We start from the raw sequence: 20409 nt of genomic DNA on the forward strand, positions 1-20409 counted from the left end.
GTTAAATGTATCAACCAAATTATTTATTAATATAAATAGTATTAAATGGTGTCACAATAGCTGGTAATACTTTTGTAGTTGAAATTTTTGTAACAATTTTTTATATTTTAAATTTTAATTTTTCAACCGGACAATTGGTGGATATGACATTTGTTTTGGGCGAAACCATAATTATTACCAGCTTTTGTGACACGACTACATACAGTCGGAAAAATGAAAGAATACCCATGAACGAACATATAAAACACACTGTATTTTCCGGTCACCGTGTCACACAAAAAATTGGCCAGCGCAAGTACATGTAATAATTATTGTTACATGTACTTGCACTGTACAATTTTCTTTGTGACACGGTGACAGAAAAATACAGCGTGTTTTATATGTTCGTTCATGGGTATTCTTTCATTTTTCCGACTGTAGATACTATTTACTTCATAATATACTTCTATAACGTTCATTTGTTTCAAAGCATACTTTATACGTTCTCAAGATGTAGGTAAATTAAAAAGTTATTAACTGATCTTACTCATAAATACACACTTTATAACAAAATTGGGTACAGTAAAGTTACTAGGGTAGAAAAATTTCTAGGGTAGATTTTAAAATTGGTTGTTTACTTTAATAATTAATGTATCCATATTAATTACTTATTAGTATGGTAAAATATTGTTTGTAACATAATTTTAAAGTTATTAAATTCAATTAAGTTGCATTTGTATACGTTTTATTTTAATCTTTAATTGCGTTTTTATTTTCATCTTTGATATTTTAGTGTATGTTTCTAAAATCAGATTATAATTTTTTTTGCAAAAAAATTCAAATAACATTACCGCGGATATAAAATATCCGCGAAACGTAAAATCTATAGTTCTTTTTTAAATATTTACAAAACCAAACATGCTATGTACATACAACCTTATACCAAAGGAAAGGTTGTAAAATTTACTACAAAATGCAATACCAATATACAGTTTATATTCAGTTTATATTATGTTTATATACAGACCAATATTCCATTTAAAAAAAATGAGAAAATTTTGTATTTGCAAATAGTGATCACACTGTATATTTTATGGCTATACGTAAAAGATATTAAATTATTTAAAAATAACACTATATTTTAAAAACTTTGACCTACCACTTAAATTTTTATTACCTTGGAAATATAATCCACAGCCCTATAAATATTACCATTTTTCTCAATAAAAATGTAAATATTTCGAAAACTATTAACTTTAGGCCTATAAGATCTTATACAAATTTTTCATATTTTTAAAAACTATATTTAAAAATGATTTAATATATAGGGCGTTCCATTTAAAAAAACACAACTTTGGTTCGTACCGTCGTTCTGACTCACCCTGTATAATCGAAAATAATTTTAAATTATAGACGGTTTTGACATACATTAGTTTTGTTAAAAACACTTTTTTGTATATCCCATAGTTTAGCCGTAATCAAAGAAAACCAGAAGTTTGGCGCACCCTGTATAAAACATTGTATATCTGTTTGTAATGTATTGTATAAATCTAAAATTAATTAGGAACATATTCTGTGATGTATGCCATACGCCAAATAAATAAATAAACCAAAACAAAAAATGAGTAATCTTTCCTCTTAAAAGAGGCAATTTACAGTTTTTTTAAATAAAAAATTGAATTACTTACCACTTATAAGTTGCTCATCTTCTAATTGTTGTTTTAAATTGAAAGCGTATGTCTCAGTTTTGGAGCATCTTGCTTTAAGAGTCTCAACTTCCAAATTTTTTTCTCGTAATTTCTTACTAAGATCAATTATTTTTGAAGTAGCTACCTGGGAGGACTTAGCATTATCATAGATCTTTTCATAGTCATTAAGTTTTTCCTCTAGTTTTTTAATGTTATCTTTACTGGTCATGTAACGAATTTCCAAATCGTTCAAATTTTGTTGTAGCAACCCGCTCTTTTGAACATGATACTAAAAGTAATAAATTCGGCAAATATAGGAGAAATATATAGAAAGAAATATACATCATGTTTAGTTTTAAATTAGATATACATCCTATAAATGGCAACACTGTGCGCCGTTGAGTACCAGACGGTCCCCACTTCCCACGCACCTGATTCTCGCTGATTTTATCTCCGTGTCGCTCCGTTCTCCGCCGTCATTAGGCGATTAAACAACGATAGTGGAATGAGCAATGTTGTTGATTTTAGCGCTTCCTTTAGTGGCCTATATATAATCGAAAACTACCTAAACGTATTGTATATAGGATAAACAGAGAAGTGACTTCTAGCATTACAAAAATTTTCAATGGAGAAATAAAATTGATTGCATAGCATAGGTATGTAGGCTTAAATTGCAGTACCTATACTTATAAACACTGAATGTGTTGGAGTCTTAAATGGTCTCAAACACGGCTATTTCAACATATTCAGTCAAAGTTCGGTTAATAACGGAATCAATATGAAATTTAGTTTGATAGAGTTATCGGCAAAAGCCCTTTACACGACCATCTAATAAAAATATCAGATTTTCGGAACAGTGCGATTAGTATACTAATTACTACGTATACGTTTACATCAGACATCTTGTAACACATTCGCGGACACTTGCTATATTTTTGATTTACTCAAAACATCACCATTTTTTGGTGGAGGAGCACGGTGTTATTTCTTTCTTTCTTTCTGAAAGCGAAAAATGCTTTCATGTGACACTTTCCTGACAACAAACTCGATATATAGTCGAGGAAATGAAGTTGGAAAAATGGAAAAACCTCGCAATTTTTTCGTCCAGCATCGATTTGTACAAAAATTTGAGATTAGGCTCATTTCACCCTCTAGTTCATTTTCTATATTGAGCCGTTGTACGCTTTTGGTCTTTTAAGAGTGAAAACCACCCCTAATTGTAAAAAATTATAATACAACATTTTAAACTTTAATATTGTCAAGATTTGCTTCTTATTAGTTACATAATGATTGTTTTATGCTTTAAGATATAATATCATAATATTTCAACCCTCAAAACCACCCTTGTTGGAGCTTTATATAAAAAGTTTACTTATCCTAAAAGAATTATTTCGCCTTGCATCAATTTACATAAAAATTTAGGGTTAGGATCATCTTATCCCGTACTTCATATTCTATATCATGCTCAAGGGCGTTGATTATTTTTAGGGGTGTAAACCATCCCTTATTGTCAAAAAATATATAAAAACATTGTAAACTTTAATATGGGTAAACTTTGGTTTTAACTGGTTAAATAATGATTGTTTTGTGCTTTAGGATATAATATCATAATATTTCAACCGTTAAAAACCACCCTTAATAACATTGCAATTTTTATAAGTAGATAATTTAATAGACCTATACAGAAAAAAAGTAGAATTAAAGAATTACAAAAACATTTATTTACACAAAAATACGAATTTACAAATATGTAAAAATACACTTACAAATAGTTTTTTAGTCATAATCCAGTATACGAACCGGTTCTGTGGTATTATATAAATTGAAAAGGCTCTATAAGAGGACTATTCGAATTTTTCGAAAAAAAAAAATTAGTTTTATAAACATAGCTCCTCTCATTTTTGGCGATAAAAAGTTTTTCAATAATAGTTTTGTAGGATTTTTGAAGAGTTATAAGACTATGTTAATTAAATTCAGCAAGATCCCTTCATTTTTAATTGAGGTGGGTTTAAAGGGCTCGAATAAGGGGGTGTTTGCTCGTAAATAGATGTTGTAAACAGCTATATCTCGCTAACTATTCACTGTAATGAAAATCTATGCATAAGGAAATTTTAGTTATTAAAAAAGCTACAATTTAGTAGTCTATCATTTTTTTCCGCATCTCCAGTATTTTCGGAGATATTTTGAAGAAAATGATAAAAAATGCGAAATTGCAAAAAATCAATTTTTCTTTAAACTCCAATTTTTCTAAAATTAGGCCTTATAAATAGGTCAAACTTCTTGGGTATATTGAAAATACAAATATAAAAGGAATTACAGAAAGGCAAAGACAATTTTTAATTATGAGGGTAGTTAGGGGGTTGTTTTCACTGTTTGTTTCGTAGAGAAAAACAGGTACCGACTTTTTTTTGATCATAAGTTGCTCAATTTTTATGCTAGAAACTTTTAATTATTTTTTTTGACAGATCTTATTGTATGCTTGAAAAAACATCATGTAAGTTTTCCTGGAGATGGGTAAGGTTCTGGCGGATGAAAGTCAACAAAGATTATAGGTTTTGTTAGAAAAATCTTAAATCATCGCGTTAAAATTGTTATAAATTAAGTATAGACCAGGGCGCATCTGTAAAAATATTAGTACATTTGGACGTTGAGAGGTGACTCAAATTTTATCAGAAATTGCTTGAAAATAAATCAAATAATAATATTTGAGTTATCCTCCCTTTCAAAAAGGTCCGGAACATTGTTTAAATAATCAAAATGTCAAAAAATTAAAGAAAAATTCGATTTTTTTCTTGGTTTTTTGATTATAACTTTAAAAGTATTCATTTCCGAGAAAAGTTGTACTAACATAAAAGTTGTGTAATTAAATTTACTACAATACGGAATTGGTTAAAAATTTAAAAAATAGTTACCCTTGTTGCAAAATAGCAATAATTGCGAAAAAAAAAACATACAAAAACAAGTATTCGCATTTTACGTTTTTCAACCATTTATACTATACTTTCGACCTTCATATTTGACTCAGAAAAACCTTATGACATAATAAAATAACACTGTAAATTTTATTAAGATCGGTTAAATAGATTTTGCAAAATAAATTTTGCAATCCAGCTTTCGTAAAAAATATTTATTTTTTCAAAATGTTACAGGACTGAAAATAAAGCAGATAGCAAGTTGAAAATTTTTTTGCTTATAGAAATGTACTGTACCTTTCATTCGCCATTTTGCAAAATTAAAATCGATTAACACCACGGCGTCAGGAATTTTTTTAAATAAACATTAATTATTGGTGCTACGCGCAGGACAGCGGATAGTTTGCTCTGATTGAGCATTGCAATGACCTTTGATAATGATTGATACATTTTAATTTTTATTACATTTCGATATAAATAAATAAATTTGTTTATTGCAAAATAAAAACACATACTCTATCCTTTGAAATAACACTTTTATTAGCAAAAACTTTATTTGTTCATATATTTTAACTTAAATAATAAAAGTTTATTATTTTTAAACATATGCAATTGTTTAAACAATATTTCACAAACAATAATAAAATTAGTTTGATTTTTGTGGAATTAAAATATTAAAATACAACAAAATATAGAGTAAGAAAATAATATATTAGATAAAGATTGGAAGAAATTTTGGTGGAAATCAACTTGTGTGAATCGAACACCGCTGTCCTGCGCGTAGCACCAAAAATTATTGTTTATTTCAAAAATTTTCTGACGCCGTGGTAATTAATCGATTTTAATTTTGAAAATTGCATATGAAAGGTACAGTATACTTCTATAAGTAAAAAAAAGTTTAACTTGCTATCTGCTTTATTTTCAGTCCTGTAACATTTTGAAAAAATGAATTTTTTTTGCGAAAGCTGGATTGCAAAATTTATTTTGCAAAATCTATTACACCGATCTTAAAGAAATTTACAGTATTATTTTACTGTATCATAAAGTTTTTCTGGGTGAAATATAAAGGTCCTAATTGTAGCATAAATGGTTGAAAAACGTAAAATGCGAATACTTGTTTTTGTATGTTTTTTTTCGCAATTATTGCTATTTTGCAACTAGGGTGACTATTCTTTAAATTCTTAACCAATTTTATATTGTAGAAAATTTAAATACGCAACTTTTATGTCAGTACAACTTTTCTCGGAAGTGAATACTTTTAAAGTTATAATCAAAAAACGAAGAAAAAAAATCGAATTTTTCTTTCAATTTTTGACATTTTGATTATTTAAACAATGTTCCGGACCTTTTTGAGAGGGAGGATAACTGAAATATTATTATTTGATTTATTTTTAAGCAATTTCTGCAAAAAAATTTGAGTCACCTCTCAACGTCCATCTCAAAACAGATTCGCCCTGGACTAGTAATTTACTGTAGATATAGTTAGTTAGTGTTTGGACATTAATTTAGTAGTTAAGTTAAAAGTTAAAACGGGATAATACGTTAGTAGTGAATAAGAAATACTAAGGACATTTCTGTAAGTTTTGCCTTTATATAATCATAGTAGCAGTAGTATAGTAGAGTACAGGCTGGCTTAGGAGATGGACACAAACTATCCCGGTCCCCCTGACAAAGGGGCGGGATCTATGCTTTGCTTTCATTGAACTCGCAAAATTTTTTAAATTCCATACACATGCTAGCCCCGAGACGTAAAAATAACATTAATTTAATAGAAAAAGAACTCTGTGTTTTAAAAAATAAATTTCAAAAGGATCAGATCATGCTAACAGAAGTTAATAACTTATCACCTAGGATTGAAAATATTAGTAGAAGAAAAGTTGAATACAAGGACACTGACTTGGGCCCATTCCTTATTATGATAGAGAGTGACAAAGGAAAAGCAGGTAATATCCATCCTATGGATATTGGGAAAGTATTTCATACAATGGGTACGACTGGAATTAAAGAAATTAGTAGAAAAGGCATGAATAGAATTGGAGTAACTTTTAACACCTCCAAACAGGCAAATATGGTACTAAAGGATTTCTTTCTCAAGGATTTCTTGCTTATATACCTCAAAAAATGCTAACATCAAGGGGTATTATTAGAGATGTAAGTATAAATATTTCAATGGAAAACATAGTTAACGACAGTAAATTACAAAAAACGGGAAAATTATATCGGCCAGAAGACTTAACCGAAGAGTTTTAGATAGCAATGGGACCGTTACATACATTCCAACAGGAACTGTACAACTACTCTTTGACGTAAGAACTCCCCCTAAAGAAATAATTATCTATTCAAACTTGGTAACAGTAGATCCATACATTTCTCCTGTACAGCAATGCTTCAAATGCCTAAGATTTGGGCACTCACAAAGACAGTGCAGGGGAAAAGCAAGATGCCCGAAATGTTCCGATGAACATACATTTCAAAACTGCACAGTTTCTGTATCAAAATGCCTATACTGCGATCTCGAACACCTTGCCACAAATAAAATTTGCAAAGAATTCGAAAGACAAAAAAAGATAAATGAAGTAATGGTCTTCCAAGATCTCACCTTTTTTGAAGCTGCCAAGCTGTTTCCCCCAATTAAGGGAAAGCCAGAAAATTCGAGAATGTTTCAGAGGAGAAGTAGGGATTTTCCTTCTTTACTATCCAATTCACCCAGAGCATTTACTCAAGCACTTCAAAAATCCCCATCCTCCACTTCCCATTTCCAGAGTCAAAGTCATGTGGTCCCAGTTAAAAGGAAAAATAAAGTAATTCTTATAAAGACATTAGTTATGACAAAGAGGCGCATAAAGCTTTATTAAATGAGGATCTAAGCAGAAATTTACCTAGATTACCGATTTTAAACAAATTAAATGATTCACAAAAGTATATGGGATTACAAGGCCCAAGTTTTGCACTCTCATTAACAAGCAATCCTGTACATTCTCAGGATAGTGTATTTTCAAAAAACGTTGATTTTACCTCTGATAATAATATGGATTTTGCAGGTTTTGATGAGTCATATAATACATCCAATTTTAGTAAAAGTAGTGTTGACTGAATTGTCATTTATTTCTTGCAGATAATATAATATATTATTTTTTATATTAAAAAGAAAAAATAATAATAATAGTAGCAAATTGTATATATAGGTATGATATTTAATATTTTGCATTGGAATATTAATGGTTTCTTTAACAATAAGCAAGATCTAATGGTGTTTCTTAACGAATATGATGTTAATATCATTCTTCTAAATGAAACACATCTGAAATTTTCACAGCACTTGCATATTCCCAATTTTTACTGCTATAGGGATGATAGGATTGATGGATGGGGTGGAATAGCGGTACTTATTCATCAGTCTCTGGCAGCTGATAGGATAGACATTTCACATATTCTCTTGCCTGAAAAATGGCAGGCTATCATTGTCAAATTTGAAAAAAAAATTATTATAGGATCGTATAAGACACCAGATGTTCGTTTTCGTAAGGAGATCTTTAGAGAATTGGTTCAAATGTGTGATAAACCGTTTTTCTTCATAGGTGACTTGAATTGCCAACATTCTTTATGGGGTTCATCATCTAACAATCCGAACGGCAATCGTCTTGCAGATCTTTTGGAGGAGGATAACTTGTGTTTTCTCAATACAGGTGAGGCGATAAGAATCTCACCGCCTGACTCAAACAGTGTCCCTGACGTAGCTATAGCATCTCCAGGTTTGGCTGTGGACTGATTTTGGGAAGTTTTTCCAGAGATAGGAGCAAGTGATCACTTTCTTTTTGTAGTGTGTTACGGGCAGGATAGAAATAGTCCCCAAAGAAATGACCCTCTTCAAGATCGCAGTATCTTTAATGTGAAAAAAGCCAATTGGGAACAATTCAACCAATATATTGAGTCCAACATTAACAACATCCCTAATGAGTCTTACACAGATTTTCAAAACCTAATATTAGACGCAGCAAACAGGTTCATCCCTAAGAAAAAGCGTGTTAGATTCCATAAACCACAATTACCTTGGTGGGATGAAGAGTGTTCAGTTTTAATTAAATCAAAGAGGGAGGCAGTCAAAAAGTTCAAACAGGTACCTTCTTTGGAAAACTTCATTAATTTTAAAAAAAATTAGGGCACATTGTAAAAAAGAACTTAAATCCAAAAGAAATCATTTGTTGTGTTTTGTTCCACAATTTCCCCTGATACTCCTATATCAGTAATGTGGAGAAAAGTGAGAAGTTTCCATAAGGCTTTCACTAAAGCCTCAGTTAGAACTCCTAGTAATTCTTCGTTAGGGGAGGAAATGCTTTGTTCATTGACTCCACCTGTATTTGAGGACATTGCGTCTCACCCAGTGAAATCTAATACTATCGAGTGTGAACTCTTCACTTTAAACGAACTTTCATTGGTTTTGGTTGAACGAAAGGATACTGTGCCGGGCCAGGATGGTATAACATTTTCTATGTTGCAACATCTTCCAGAGTCAGCAATCAAGTTCCTGTTAAAATTTTTCAATTTATGTTTAAAGGAGGGAATGCATATTCCCACTCAATGGAAATCACAAACAGTGTGTTTAATTCCCAAACCCAATAAAAATATAAATTGTCTTTCGGGCTGGAGACCAATCGTTTTATCATCGTGTGTTAGTAAACTTTTAGAGAACATGATAAAAATAAGTTTAGATTGGTATGTAGAACATTTTATGATACTATCGCCTTTCCAGACTGGCTTTCGTAAAGGTAGAGGGGTGTCTGAAAACTTAATTCATCTGGTCAATGAAATCTCAATGAATATCTCAAAAAGGAAACCAGCAGCTGCTGTTATGTTAGACATTTCTTCTGCATATGATAAAGTGTCAATCATCCAATTATTGGACGTCAATCATCCAATTATTGGACGCTTTGGGAGATCTCAACTCGCCATGGTTACTTATTGAATTGGTTAAACATTTATTGACTAATCGTTTGGTGTCTGTTCGTGATCATATTTCCTTAAATCTGCTAGGACCAAGAACTGCCAATGTGGGCCTTCCTCAGGGTTCCCCTTTGAGTCCAGTACTATTTAATATTGTCATCAATATAATCTCATTTTGTGTGCTAGAGGATGTTCTAATTACTCAGTATGCAGACGATGTTGCCCTCTATTGCTCCGGCAACAGCTGGGTGGATGTTGTGGAAAAATTAAATGGTACAGTAGAAAGTATTTCTAATAAACTTCATGATATGGGAATGTCTGTCATCTAGCAAAAGTCAAGCAATTTTTTTTTTGATAGAAATAGGAATAATATTCCGAATTCACTAATATCAGTGAATAACACACGTTTAGATTGGAAACAAGAAGATTCTCATTTGGGAGTTATTCTAGATAGTTCCCTTTCTTGGAGAAGTCAAATTGAAAAGATGGCATCGAGGGCTTCCAGTGGAGTCAATATTATTCGTTGTTTGTGTCGAACTTGGTGGGGAGCACATCCTGCAACTTTACTCACTCTATATAAGGCATACATTAGATCACATCTTGACTATGGATCCATTTTTCTGGGAGGTTGTGCACGTTCTCTACTTGCAAAATTGGATAAGGTTCAGTATAGAGCTCTTAGAGTGGTGGGGGGATTTATGAGGTCTTCTCCAGTTCATATAATTTTGTCAGAGTGTGGAGAAACACCGTTAGATCTCAGAAGAATATGGCTAGCATCTAAATTCATTTTAAAAGTAGTAGCCTATGACAACCCAATATATGCCTCAATTGAGCAATTTCACAATGTCTTTCTGGGTTACTTTAGATTTTGGAGAAGAAAATATTTCCCACCAATACTGGCTGCTTTCCAGAATACTTTACATGAAATTCATGAGGTAGTACATAGCTCTTTATTTCCTTGTCACTCCTTTCCACTTAATAAAAGTCTGGTAAAAAAAAGAATCTTATCTTTTCTGTTGAAATACAAATTGCTTACTCCACATCAATTTGGATTCCTGAGTGACAAATGCACGAATGATGCTATGTTCTTCCTTTTCGATCATGTTTACTCCAGTCTAAACAGCCATCACTCTACAGCAACAATTTTCTGTGATTTCTCTAAAGCATTCGATTGTGTAAACCATAACATCTTGACTGACAAATTACAGCACTATGGATTTAGGGGAAAGGCTCTTAAATGGCTTAAATCATATCTTAATAAAAGAAGTCAGTTTGTAAGGGTTGACACGAAGACGTCTTCTTGCATGCCATTAGAATGTGGGATACTTCAGGGTTCAGTTCTAGGCCCTATATTGTTTCTGATATACATAAATGATATCTCTAGTCTGAACATTAAAGGTAAAATATGTCTCTTTGCAGATGGTACTAGTATTACTTGGAGTAACACGGATATTATGAATCTTCGCAATACCATAGCCTCAGACCTAGTCACCATTAAATCGTGGTTCGATTCGAATCTCCTGTTATTTAACGTTTCTAAAACCAAAGTCCTACCTTACAACAGTATGATGCAACCTTTAGAACTTAATAACAACAGTCTAGAGGTAGTTGAATCGGTGAAGTTCTTAGGGCTTATTGTGGATAAGTCTCTAAAATGGAACTTGCACATTGATGCCTTACACAAAAAATTAAGTTCTGCTTGTTTTGCGCTAAGATCAGTTGCTACGGAAATGAATTTGTCAACATGTAGGACCGTTTATTATGCCCTTCTTGAGTCTCATCTTCGGTACGCCCTTCCATTCTGGGGTACGTGTTGTGCGACTCAATTTGAGCGTATTTTTAAACTACAAAAGAGAGCTCTTCGTTACTCCCTGAGACTCAATAGCAGAGTTCATTGCCAAGAATTCTTTAAAAAATTTAAAATATTAACTCTTCCTTCTTTGTTTGTTTTTGAATCCGTTTGTTTAATCCGCAAACATGTATCAGAAGGTCCAGAGAGACCCACTCACAACTTCCCCTTAGAAACGTGGAGCATAATCTTTATCTGCCAACCCCACGGTCTGAGCTGGTTAAGTGCTCTATACTATACAATTCGAGAAAAATGCACAATCACCTGCCATCTAACATCAAATCCATTACAGCATTTCCCGCTTTTCGCAAGGCCTTGAAAGCTTATTTGCTAGAGAGAGCTTTTTATACAGTGAATGACTTTTTTATAAACAATTTGAATTCAGCAAATTGACTTGCAGGATTATTACTTTCGAGTACTTTTGTACATATTTGCAGCGGCATGGAACTTTTGATTTACTTTCCGTTTCCCTTTTCCTTGTTCGCCTTCTTTTTGCTCTGACGTTGTATACATATTGTTTGCAAAATTTTTAATTTTCTAATGTGTACTTAATAACCGTAAAATTATATTAAGTAGTATAACTCACGCCATTTACTTGTGTCTGTTTCTGTTTTTGTTTTGTCTGTAGTTTTTTATTATTTTTTTTTATATTGTATTTTTTTATTTTGTATAAGCTTTGTCCACAAATTGGTAAAATTTTATGACAATAAAGCATACCTTACTTACTTACTATTCAGATTTCTCCTATGGCTTATGAAACTGTCAATATGGGCAAAGAGGCAAATAACCAAACCAAGTTTATGGAATGGTACCTCAATAACTGGTCGGAATATAAACTTATTTTCACAGATGGATCCAAAGATAAACAAGGTAATGTAGGTATTGGGATATACCTTAACGAGAGAACACAGTTAACAGCAAAATTACCATCCGCTAATTCAATTTGCTCAGCAGAAGTATTTGCCATTAAAAAAGCATTAGAGTTAATCCAACAGAATAATTTTACAAAGTGCCTCATCTGTAGTGATTCTAAGAGTGCTCTAGAAAAAATCACAAGACCAAGCTACAAGGCGGCAATAGACTCACAAACTCTCTAACTAAAACAAAAACTATGTGAATTTGATGAACAACATAGAGAAATTAAATTTGCATGGATTCCAAGTCACACTGGAATTATTGGGAATGATAGAGCTGACCATCTTGCGAATCTTGGAAGAAAGCTGCCTATTAGTGAAGAACCAAAGGCCCCCTTTAAAGATTTTCAAATTAAATATAAAGAAAACCTATGGATTGGTTGGGAAAATCGATTCCAACAAATAGGACAGGCAAAAGGAATTACTTATTGCTCACAAGTTACAGTTCCATATAAAAAGGCATGGTTTACAAAATTTCCCAACCTGGGGAGAGGTATAATCACACAAATGCGTCGTATGAGAACTGGACATTGTAGTGTTTCTGTACATTTATTTAGATTGAAGGTAGTGAATTCAAACCAGTGTTTATGTGGCAGTGTAGGAACTTTACAACATGTTTTATTGGAATGTACTAGGTTCCAAAGAGAGTCCCAGTTGCTTAGAAGGGAACTAGAAGGTGATCCGACATTAACTGATGTGTTGTTTAAAAATTTAAACTCAAAGACATTAATCGCAGTGCAAAAGTTTTTAACATCAACAATGACTCGTGTGTAGCTTGCTTAAAAACTTTATGACTTTATGCTTGCTTGCAATGCATGTGCTTTGTGCTTAGTGCGGTTTTGTGTGGTAGTACTAGAACTAGACCATTAATAGTAGAACTTTAGTTATGGAACTTATAAACAATTACAAAGTTTTTTTTTATCTCTTAATTATTTCAGATTCAGGAGCTATGAGCTTAAGCCCAGATGTACCTCAGGTACGGCTCTTAAATATTCAAGTCTATATTCACGGTTCCTGGCCGGATAGCCCTGGCAGCTAAGGCCATTCAAATGAAGAGAAGAAGAAGAAGTTTTCCTGGAAAAATGCAAAGTTTTCCCGTTATTTAGCTTTGATTATTTTAAATTATGTATTTGACGAAAAAAGCTAACCTTTTCCATGCCGTATCTCGGTTTGTATTGGTCTTAAAAATATTATAGAAAAATAGTTCGGTTTGTGTTACTAAAAGATACAATTTTGGTATTTACAGTTTTTTTGACTAAATGCATATTTTTCGAGTTATTCTCAAAAAACCCTCTAAAAAAGTTGATTTTTCCGTCGAAAAACTGTTACTTTCAACCACGAATAACTCGAAAGATATTAGTTTTACGAAGAAAATGTAAAATCATTTTTTTCTTAGAATTACTCTTTACATCGATTTACATGATTCAAATGTAATAAAAAATTCCCACCCCCGAGATGGGGTGGCAACCACCCCCAAGGTTTTAGCGTACATCGGCATGATATAGAAAATGATCCTTGGACTATTCCCTACCTTCTGTAAAAAATTTCAAGTAAATCCATGCTGGACGAAAAAATTGCGAGCCAAAATGCTTCATTTCCTCGACTAATATAGGGACAGTAACCTTCATATTTTATGTATTTCTTATGGGCATTGCGCCTGCAGTAACAGACGTCATAATTTCGGCGGTACACCAATCGTCTACAACAGCAGACCTGTCCCTACACATGTGTTGCCAATTACACACACACCCCTGCGAATGTGTTAACAAATATAACTACTTAAGTTGCTAAGAAAGAATTGATAACCGGAGAAATTGTAAATCCTATGAAGGAGGATCCTACCTCACCTTCATGGACTACGAGAAGGCATTTGACAATGTTAAGCATGATATCATGATGGAACTACTGCATAAGATCAACATTTACCAGGAGATTAGAATTATTCAAAATCTATACTGGAACCAAGTGGCAAAAATGAAGATTGATCAAGACCAATATACGGATGAATTTGAAATCCGGAAGCCTGTCCACCAAGGCTGCATACTCTCTCCGATGCTATTTAATTTATACGTGGAAAATATATTCGCGGAAACATTAGAAGGCACGCAGTTAGGCAATAAGGTGAACGGCATACCAATTAGCAACCTGCGGTATGCGGACGACACAGTGATTATAATCGACAATTTGGAAGATCAGCGTTTATTATTAGATAGGGTGAATAGCATATGTAAAAACTATGGCCTCAAGATCAACATTTTGAAAACTAAATATATTATGGTCATTAGCAGAAACCCTCCAGAAGACCCGATAATATGCATAGATGACGTTCGTATAAAATGTGTGAAAACTTTTTAAATACCTTGGCACCACAATCAATGATCAATTGGATCCACAACATGAAATAAAAACTCGAATACAAATGGCAAGACAAGCTTTTATGAAATTCAGACCGCTCCTATGTAATTAAAACCTAAATTTCGAAATACGCTACAGAATGGTTAAGTGCTACATATGGTTCATCTTGCTTTATGGCATGGAAACGCGGACTTTGAAAAAACATCAATCAACAAACTTGAAGCATGTGAAATGAGGTCATTGGGAAGAATGATGCTCATACCGTGGATGGATGCTCGAAACGATGACGTCCTTAAGAGAGCCGGCGTGGAAATAGAACTCTTTGTATTAATTAAGAAACGCAAGATTAGTTACCTTGGGCACATATTAAGAGGAGCAAATTATGAAATACCACAGTTAATCCTACAAGTTTCAACTATTTATAATGGGAAATAAGCCACAATATTATTAAAAAATGATTTTTATTAACGTTTCGACGCCCAAATCGGGTGCCGTTGTCAAAATAAAAAATACTATTTTGTATTTTGTATTTTAATAATATAATAAAAATCATTTTTTAATAATATTGTGGCTTATTTCCCATTATAAATAGTTAAAATTGTAAAAATGCCACAAGAAAATAGCTTCAGAACAACATTAATCCTACAAGGGAAGATCGAAGATAGGAGAGGAGTCGGCCGCAAATAACTATCCTGGTTAAGGAATATTAAGGAATGGACAGGAATACAGGCGAGCTGTATCACGCCGCCAAGAACAGAACCTTAGTAATGAGATAGTCGCCTACGCACTTTGCTGTATGAAGGAGGTGAAGGAAAGTAGATAATAATAAGAGAAAATAATGAATAAGAGCGATTCTTCAATTTTTAATGAACGTTAAATTCGTTCACGTTAATAAAATACCATGTAAAAATACACATATCGGAAAAGTCTAGGGATATTTTCATAACTTAATAAAAATAAAAATACATGGGGTCGTTTAATTTCAATTGAATTTGTACAGCTGCTCATGGAATTTGTACAGTTGCTCATCCTGTACATTTTTGTGAGTAAAACACAACAGCAAAAGTGATAACGAATAACGAATATTTGACAAAATGTTTAACAGGAGAGGAAAAAACTATAGATTTTATACTGCAGTAAATATTCTGCTAGTTTCGATTTTGTTCATGTTATAAATTTCTTATTTAGTTAGTGCATTGAAAATATTATTTTTTATAATTAACTAGTTTTGATGGGAAATATGCCACAATTTTACTAAAAAATGATTTTATTAACGTTTCGTTTTTTATTAAAAAATTATTTTATTAATTTTTCACTCGTGATTTACTATGGAATCTCTAGCGCGAGAATTTTACTGTTACCATTGCATGTGGTTGTCTTTTTAAAGACAGATCACATGTTATGATTTTTTTGTGACGGATGTTCTTGAGTTGAGGTTGATTTCATGTAATCGAATGAACTATCTTTCAGTAAAGTCGTCCCAGGAACGCAACTCATAAATATTGGCAATATCATTTTAAAGTCTTCTACTTTAAAATGTAAAATATATGTCTGAATTGCCGATATAAATGAGTCAACTATTTTTAATGGGAATAAGCCACAATTTTACCAAAAAAATGATTTTATTAACGTTTCGAAGCCCAAATCGGATTTCGTTGTCAAAATAGTAATAATTTTTTTGGTAAAATTGTGGCTTATTCCCATTAAAAATAGTTGATTATAAAAATGCCACAAGCAAATAGCTTAAGAACAACATAAATGAGTCAGATTAAATAAATTATTAGAAGAATTTTTTTACTAAGCAACAACATTTTTGTTTAATTCATTAATATTTTTTGTATTTTGACAACGACACCCGATGCGATGTGAGCGTCGAAACGTTAATAAAATCATTTTTTTTAGTAAAATTGTGGCTTATTTCCCATCAAAACTAGTTAATTGCAAAAATGTCACAATAGCTTGAGAACAAATTATTTTTTATCATGGAACGACGTAATTTAACTTTGGATGAGATGAACAGGGCTGTATGTCTTCTTCAATGTGGCAAACTCATGTAGCTGAGTGCATGGAAGTATCCCAAAGTGTTACAAGCCAATTGTAGCGATGTTTTTATGTCACTGAATGTCCAGCCGAACATCATCTAGGACCTGAGCGCGCTACAACTGCAGCTCAAGACCGACTTTTACAGCACCTGAATTGGTTAGCGACTTACAGCGGGTATACCAGGTAACCGTAGGCCGTGATACTGTAACAAAACGTCTCCATGAAGCCAATCTCTACAATCGAAGGCCATTGAGATGTCCACCTATCTCCAGAGACAGTCACGCTGTAAGATTAGAGTGGTGTCAAGAATATAAAAACTGGGATGCAAATGATTGGACTATCGTTTTATTCTACGACGAATCTAGATTTGGATTACATCCAGATTCTCGATGAGTAAGAGGGTAGAGACGATCTGGAAACGTAGAACGCTTAAAACATGTCCAAGACGTTTACACATACAGAGGTGGTACAGTAATGGTATGGATTGGAATAATAATCGTTTGAAGAACGTACCTCGTTTCTCCAGACCGCATCCTTACAGATCAGCAATACCTCGACACCATTCTACAACCTATTGGTCATTGGTCGTACGGTTGCTAGTGCGGTTGGTCAAAACTTCCACCTCATGCTCGTCCACATGTCGCACGCGCAGTGACAGACTGGCTTAGCAACGACGGTATTGATAATGCTTTGCCTTGGCCAGCACAATCACCCGACCTGAATCCCACCGACCATGTATAGGATATGCTTTAGCGAAGAATTACTCCATTACTCCATTGACCTATTACGCCAGTCAATGGGAGCAAGAATAGGATATTACCTCCGAATTCTACCCAACTGCATAGATTTTAATGAAATTTTAGAAATCGCGTCTACTTATCTCCCAATTCAAAGTCTACCCTATACCGATGTGTGCTTTTATTTTGAAGGTGATTCCCACCCCTTCTCGGGGGTGGAAAATTTCTCGGTTAAAATAACTACGGAAGTGGCTGGAGAACCTAATTCTAAGCAAAAACTATTCTATAATTTTTTTTTGAAAACTCGATATTTTTTGACTTTTCGTGGTTGAAAATTGGTCATTTTCATAACACCTTTTCGAACAGTTTTTGCGAATACCTTAAAAACTATTCATCTAACTAAAAAAACTGTATAAAACATTTTTGTAGCTCATAAAAAAACAAAGATATTAGTTCCTTCACAAATCTTCTAGTTATAATACAAAAAGAGATATGGTAGGCGAAAAGAGTTTGTTTTTTTGGTGCATGCTCAAATCGTTGTATTCAACTTGAAATTACAGAGACACGGTTGATTTTAGGTCCATAGTTCTACCAATACCTTTTGTAGTGCTTGAAAAGACCTTTAAAGTGAGCAATATTAAAGGTCTATTACACTCAAACTAAGCGAGATATGCTGAAAAAAAGTAAGTTGTTTAATATGTTTTTGAAAAAATAAAAAAAATAAATTTATAGGGCGCATTTTTAAATTTCCTTAAAAATTTCCTTTTTCTACATGTAACTTGACAAAGATAAGAGATACAATAATTAAAAACAAAAACAAAATTTTTATCTAACAAAACCTTACATTTTTGTATGGTATCTTTTTTCGTATCTCTTATCATTTCCGAGTTAACATGGAGAAGAAGGAAGATTTTTAAGAAAATTTAAAAATGCGCTCTACATTTGATCTTATTTTTTTTTCAAAAACTGTTCATTTTAAACCCGTCCAATTTTTTGAACATAGAAATAACAATGTAATAAAAAGAATTCTACATTTAAATTCTGATGGATGAGGAGTTAAATATACTTCTCATTTTTTCTTAACATACAATAGTTATCAATTTTTTGCAGCATATCTCGCTTAGTTTGAATGTAATAGACATTTAATATTACTCATTTGAAAAGTATTTTCAAGTTTTACAAAAGGTATTGGTAGCATTATACACCTAAAATCGACTCTTTTATTTCATGTTGAATACACCGATATGAGCATGCACCAAAAAAACAATCTCTTCTCACCTACCATATCTCTTTTTTTATTATAAGTAGAAGATTTATGAAGAAACGAATCTATTGGTTTTTTTTATAATCTACAAAAATATTTTATATAGTTTTTTTTGTCAGATGCATAGATTTTAAGGTATTCGCAAAAGTCCGTCCAAAAAGGTGTATTTTTCAATGAAAACGGCCAATTTCAACCACGAATAACTCAAAAAGTATTGAGTTTAAAAAAAAATTTAAAACAGATTTTTCTTAGAATTAGTTTCTCTAGCCACTTCCGTGGTTATTTTAACCAAAAAATTTTCTACCCCTGAGAAGGGGTCGGAACCACCTCCAAGATAAAAATACACATCGGCATAGGGTAGACTTTGTTTCTTGAGCTATTTTATACTTATTGTGAAAATATCAAGTAAATCGATGTAGTAGGATGGAATTCGGAGCCAAATAACCTCATTAACTGCCCTATATGTAACATACGCCTTTTCCTTTCCTTTCAATAAATTTTGTTGTATGTTAAATACTACTAACCACTACAAAGAGATTATTATTTATCCAAAGTAATTAAAGACGTCTCTTTCTAAAAATATTCCTTGACTTTTCCGATGTATGTAATAATAGGTACCAGCTCCATATTTTTTCGATTTTCTGCAATACGTTTCTCCAAATCTGCCGTATATTTTAATTAACATTTGCAGACTCAAACCATTCTCATTCAATGTTCATTAATATGTTTAAATAATTTAAAAAAAAACATGAATACTAACTCTTAGTTGTTCCCGTAAAAAACTATTTAATTCGTTAGGATAGATTATATCCTGAGGTATATCTGGAATTATTTCTCTATGGGGTGTATATTGTATCTTTTTCGGCATTTTTACGATGTTTGTGTTAACAGATTTTCCCTCACTCATTACAAGTTATGGCAAATAAAAGGAAAGGACTTCAATAAATGACAAAATCATAAACTTGTCAGATTAAAAATTAATTGACAGTACCTAATGACTTGACGGCAGAGACGTTTGCATAATTGCTAATTAATTTGTATTGGATTCAAACATCAGTTTTAGTAGACGGCTTGGAATCACAGGCTATTAATATTAAAAGAGGTGTACGGCAGGGATGCCTCTTGTCGCCCTTACTTTTCAACGTTTACTCCGAAAGACTTTTCAGAGATGCACTTTCTTAAAAACAAGAAGGAATAGTTGTGAACAGTGAAGTCATCAATAATTTGCGGTATGCGGACGACACAGTACTCCTAGCTTCTACTCAAGAAGATTTGCAAACACTACTAGATAGTCTCGTTGAGAGCTGTGTTCCGATGGTAGGTTCCCAGGCAGCCAAACGACGTTTTTATAACGTAGATAACACGTCATAAAAATGACCAATTGACGTGTTTTTATGACGTAGTACCGACGTTGAAAATCACGTGTATTTGTCTCATCGATTTGACGTCAAAAAGGTGACGATTTTTATACGTCGGTAAAATCACGTCTTTAATACTTTCAAAAAGTGACCTCTTTCACATGTTTCAAAATAGGTAGTATAAAAAATAGGTAACATGAAACCTATAGGTCTACGTCCCATGTGTCGAATATATTATACTACCATTTGTTTAAGATCGCTTGTGGATTAGAAGCAATCTAACATTGATTCTGCATGATTGTACCAGCCCTCGCATTATAGAATTTTCACTATTTATATATAAGTATACCTACCTACTTACTGTGTCAA

General features: G+C 32.6%; 1 protein-coding gene across 1 annotated transcript in view; it reads right to left on the reverse strand.

The window, feature by feature from the left end:
- LOC114332081 (coiled-coil domain-containing protein 13-like) overlaps nt 1-19624 on the reverse strand; it is a 135551-nt gene extending 115927 nt beyond the window's left edge. Inside the window, exons 1-2 of the mRNA XM_050657291.1 lie at nt 19443-19624; nt 1668-1956 (exon numbers count right to left, since the gene is read on the reverse strand). Coding sequence (XP_050513248.1) covers nt 1668-1956; nt 19443-19589 — 436 coding nt within the window. The 5' untranslated portion in view covers nt 19590-19624. The remainder of the gene's footprint in view (nt 1-1667; nt 1957-19442) is intronic.
- Nucleotides 19625-20409: the final 785 nt, after the last annotated feature.

Source organism: Diabrotica virgifera, chromosome 7 (genome assembly GCF_917563875.1).
Source record: "Diabrotica virgifera virgifera chromosome 7, PGI_DIABVI_V3a".
Taxonomy (NCBI): domain Eukaryota; kingdom Metazoa; phylum Arthropoda; class Insecta; order Coleoptera; family Chrysomelidae; genus Diabrotica; species Diabrotica virgifera.